Source organism: Bactrocera tryoni, unplaced genomic scaffold (genome assembly GCF_016617805.1).
Source record: "Bactrocera tryoni isolate S06 unplaced genomic scaffold, CSIRO_BtryS06_freeze2 ctg7180000206642_QRY, whole genome shotgun sequence".
NCBI classification, from domain to species: domain Eukaryota; kingdom Metazoa; phylum Arthropoda; class Insecta; order Diptera; family Tephritidae; genus Bactrocera; species Bactrocera tryoni.
Window position 1 is genome coordinate 3,613 of NW_024394538.1, and position 5,464 is coordinate 9,076.

At 35.2% G+C, this 5,464-nt stretch overlaps 1 protein-coding gene across 1 annotated transcript; it reads left to right on the top strand.

The window, feature by feature from the left end:
- Window positions 1–202: 202 nt before the first annotated feature.
- On the top strand, window positions 203–5,243 carry LOC120779352 (lachesin-like; the record flags this gene model as incomplete). The annotated part of the gene is made up of 3 exons (XM_040111548.1): window positions 203–331; window positions 1,776–1,910; window positions 5,161–5,243. Coding segments are annotated over 3 exons (347 nt in total), but the record flags the coding sequence as incomplete, so codon positions are not given.
- Between the last annotated feature and the right edge of the window lie 221 nt (window positions 5,244–5,464).

Here is a 5,464-nt window from a genome sequence, read left to right on the forward strand (position 1 = left end):
GAGCCGTTATATCGCTTACTTAACAATTATAATGAATATTCACATTTTTAAAATTTCAAATAATAAACAAATCAACATAATTCTTAAAATTGTCCATCTCTACAAAATCTCACTAATTACTGGTATTCTATAAATTTTCATTTAATAAAAATAATTTATATTATGTTTTCGAAATGCCTATTGTTTTCTTCTGTCTTTCCAGTCATCGCCTACAATGGCTCCTACCTGACGATCACTAAAGTACAACGCCTTAATATGGGAGCATATTTATGCATCGCCTCGAATGGCATACCTCCAACGGTCAGCAAGCGTGTACTGTTGGTTGTGCACTGTAAGTATATCTACTAAATTAAATTTACTTCTAAACTTGTTTAAGGAAAGGTCAAGAATATATAAATGATCAGCATGACGAGCTGAGTAAATTTAGCTATGTCGTCTGTAATACATATATGTAGCTGCCATGCAAACTGCTCGATCGAAATCATGTTGTTGTAAAGAATCTTTCGCATTTGTGAAGTGTATAATTGCTTCAGTGCAATAATGATCAGGATGACTAGGCAGTTTGAAATCCTTAGATCTTAGAGTAAAAAGGGGGTTGAGTCAGGTAAAGGTCAGGTTTTTGAATTATCGGCTGAATATAAATTCCATATATCGGCAAAAATGTGAGCTTTCTTGAAGTAAATAACTAATATCAGGATTTTCAAACATCCGGTTGACATTTATACTTTTATATTGTTTTTGGTATTTTACTGAAACTCAGAAAGTATCTACTTCTCTTAATAATTTTAAAAAATAAAATCGGGTCAATACTACACCTACCTCCCATATTCTAATGAAGGATTTTCAAACTTCCGGTCGGCCTTACGCCGCGCAATAATAATGCAACTTATTGCTTGAGAACTGTTGTACTCCTATAAAAGCTAAATGATTTGCTTGTAGAAATTTGGAAGTCTCAATTATGGTTTAAAAACATTGGTGTGGCAACAAATGGCTTGCCTTAAAATGTTTAGAACTATCAGTAGCTAAAGATAAACTCGCAAACATAGTATTCTGAAAGGCAAAACGATAAATTGTAGGGGCAACGAAACCCATAAAAAAAGCTCCCGTTATCAAATCTTATGAGCTGACAGAGCGCCTTGTCGCTAATAGAAAGCTTTTTAGGTGTTATATTTTTCCACATCAGTTTATAGAGATGTCTGAATGTGCGAGCCACCAGGTGTCTAAGCTTTGATCTCGCACCGGCGGGACAATTAAGGATAAAATGTTTGGATGTTGCTGCCTTTTTTTTCAAAAAATTCTACAGTCGGCGTACACTAAGATTCTCAGCCTTACCGTGTGAACACCAAGAGGAAATAGACTAGTTAGAAGCCACAAAACTAGTGAAAAGCTAGTCTTACTGAAGGCAAAGAGTTTAATGCACTTTTTGTGAACCGCTTTGGACAAAAAACATCTAAGATCTGGCACCCATACTGATGTTACTTGCAACACCTATTGGAAATCATCGGAGACCCTACAAATTATATAAATAAATGATCAACCCCAACCATAGTCGATTTAGCCCTATCTGTCTGTCTGTATATACGCAGAATTGTTCTTCAGTTTCTTAGACTCTTAAGTTATCGACCTGAAATTTCACACACATCTTTTCTGCCCCACAAATTATTTTTTATTAGTGGACCGATACTATAGCACGCAGCGTCCATATAAGCTGATCGATGGGAATCAAGTTTTTGTACGGAAAACTTTTTATTTTTTATATTTTTACTTTCTTACAGTTCCGCCAATGGTTTGGATACAAAATCAGCTAGTCGGTGCTGCCACCGGCCAAAACATAGCACTTGAGTGTCAGTCAGAGGCGTATCCAAAGTCTATAAATTACTGGACGAAAAATTATACGATCATTGTACCAAGTAAGTAAAAAGAAAGTCATTTAAACTCAATTACAAATAATTAGAATTTTAAAATTCGATTTTCAACTAACTTAAATTAGGTGAACAAAATATTCTTTTTTATATGAAGTAGTTAGCTCTAGAAACATAAACTACAACGGATGTTTAATTAATATCTTGTCAGCCATGTTTTAACCGCAATCACACATGTGACAGCAGCACACACAAATAGACACACGTATATTTAGACTCGAACAGACAACTATTGCTAATAAAGCGAGTAAATACTAGGGAGAAGAGTCACCAAACAATAATACTCACATACTATGGATAAGAAGTGTACGTGTGCTATAAAATAATTGCTAGAAGAGTTAACAAAACAGTAGGAGAAAATGGTATGGACACAGTCCATCAGTGAGTGCTGCACGAATTGTAAAAGCATCCGCTCTGAACGCCTGCACATTGCACTGCCACCGAGTTGTTTCCGAGAATAAAAGTGTAATGTCCGAAAACGTATATACATACATAGCAACTAATATTTATGCAAAAAAGATGACAAATACAACAAATGACAAAACCGCTAGTGAGTGGTTGAATGCAAAGGTCTTTTGAGGGTTGAGTTAACTTCTCGTATAACCCAAGTGACAGACAAATGACATAAAGGACTGAACGAAATAAATCTAAATTCGACCATACCACAAAAAGTTTACCTTTAGACTTAGAGTGCACCTCAATACAGATGATTTATTTCCAGCGGCTATTCTTTTGAGTTTTCAGGATGACACAAAATCAGTAATGGCTATCTTTGACAGGTGCTGTGAATGCGTTGGCAATTTTATGGTCAATTCATGCAATTTTCACTTAAAAACCTGCTGTGAACTTTATAGACGTTTTCGTTCAGAACAGTCTCTTTTCACATAATACATGTAATCGATTTTGAAACCGTCCTATATTAGAAAACAGACGAACATTACTTCAACAATCCACCAGATTTCAAGAAAAAAAACTTAGACCATTTCAGATTTGTATTCGTGCATTATTTGTCGTTTGCGTCAATTCGTCGAAATTTTTTAATAATTATTAGTTTTTAAATAAAAGTGCATTCAGTTTACATAAAGTGTATTCGGCGATGATTGTTTGTTAGGAGAAAGTGTTTTTAATTGGTACAAATTATTCATTAGTGAAAACCATTCTGTAAGATCATTTGGGCCTAAAATAGTGAAAGCATGATTGGTGCCAAAATCACTCAATTTCTTGAATAACAGTGTTGCATTAACGCCTGTGGAACAATGCTTTCCGACAAGCAGGAAACTTATTAACGATATGTCTATAAGTGAATCTATGCTTACGACCCGGAAACAAATGATCAATCCGCCGAATATCGTGGCAAAGGTGACCCGAAGACTAAAAAACACCTCAAAGCAGGTCAAAAGTCAAGGTTCATTGATCATTCGTGTGTTTCGCCATATTTTTAACCAATGTCGTGGCGCGACCTCGGTAATCACCTGATTTAGCTACGTGTGACTTCTGGCTGTTCAGCAAGCTAAAACGACCACTCCGTGGAAGTCGTTTTGAGTAAATTGAAGACATTAAACGTGAATCGCTACGAGGTGAGGCATTGAAGGCTATTCGAAATTGACTTTAACAACTGGATTAGGGAAAACGCACAAGTGTCTTGGGACACGGGCGATTATTTTGAGGGGGAGGACATAGATTTTGAGAAATGAATTAAGAATTTTAAAATTATAAACATTCAAAGTTTCTTATGTCAATAGTAGCAAGTACCATAAGTAGTGTATTTAAACGCATAAATCCGATATATAAGTTTTCTGGGGCATCCTTATATACATATGTACATATATGTGCATTTATATTGTATTTTGTGGTGATTTTAGAGTCATATGCAAATAAGGTCGACAAAAATTCAAGAACTTAATACATTTTTGTGGTTGGGCGACAAACATGCACGCAAATAAATTAAAATTTTAAAATGAATCAAGTTCCGATGGGAAGAAATCAATTAATTTTTATTTTCTACATATCTGTACTAAACGGATTGCTTGAACTTCAACATATGAGAACAAGTATTAACTTAAAATATTTTAATTTTCTAAGTGATGTCGATGTTAGATTTTAAATTTAGCGTAGAAAGAATTGCGTAAAAATACTGATATAGCCTCTATGATAGATTCCTTTTCTAATAGTGAATATGAAGTCGAATATGGAGCACATCCAGTGTGCGGCTTCAGATGAACTTTGGACTCGCTAATAAATCTTATTTTATCACAAACAGTTTTTCTTCCATACTCTGTGTATCAATTTATAACACGTGATCTTTCAAGATAACTTGAAGTTAAATGGCTGTCCCACTTATTGCAGAGTGAGGGCGCCTCAAAGTCGGGCGCCTCCCACGTCACTGTTGCCCTTGCATTAACGCAGCCAACAACGTCAGCCTTGAAATCCAACGCATAATAACTCTTGCCAACTTCTGATGAGTCCGCGTTACAAGTTTTCGTGAATACCGCACTCGATGGAATAGTGAGTTGTACGAGATATATGGCAACATTGACACAGATCAGCGAATTAAGAGACAACGACTACGCTGGCTAGATCAAGAAGTCCGAAAAGAAGGAAAAAGAAAATCTCCACTCTGTTAGAAAGACCAGGTGACTAAGAACCTGGCCACACTTGGAATCTCCAATTGGCTCCAAACAGCGTAAAGGAAGAATGTCTAGCGCGATATTGCAAATTCGGCTATAATCGCGGAAACGGTGTCTACGCCAATAAAGAAGAAAGAAACTTGCAGTTGGAAACAAATCCATCTGTTCAAATTTATTTTTGGTAAAACTTCAAATTGGCCATTCCAGTAGTTCCAATGCTATACGTGAATACCTCCTTAATCTTGACAGTTGACAGAGTTCAGGAGGTTTTGAAATTAAGCAATTGGTCTCTCATGAATGATAGATAAGTTGGGCATTTCATTATATTTGTCCCTCATCTTGTTGTGGAATACTCTAAAGTAAATGTTAATCATACGCAGCTTCGTAGCTAAAGCTGAGCTTACTTCTTGGCCATATTTGTGTTTCTCTGTACATTAAGCTTAATATGTATGTAAACTTTGAGAAATTCCACGCATATATATTATGTTGATAGATAATACGTATTATCGTATACACATTTATGCGTTTTCGCAAGCATAATCATAAACACATAATGTTGCTTACATATAGATATATCTTTTTACACATCATATTATGCTTTTATTTTGCAGGCGAGCACTTTGCATCTGAAACTTTTGAAAGTGGCTACAAAATTACTATGCGTTTAACCATAACAGATGTTGAATTTTTTTAAATTAATTTTTTTTTAATAATTAGTGCATAATAAAAAACAATAAAGCATTTACTTAGGAAGCTTTTCTTTTATATTTCGAGATTTAGCAAGCGCAGTGTTGCCAACTGGCAACTTACAATTGCATCGTACAGTTTGAAATTGTTGATGTGTAACTCAGAATGTTTTGGCACAGTAACTCTAAATGTTCCACTCTTTCGAAAAAAGGGAGTTAAAACGTACAC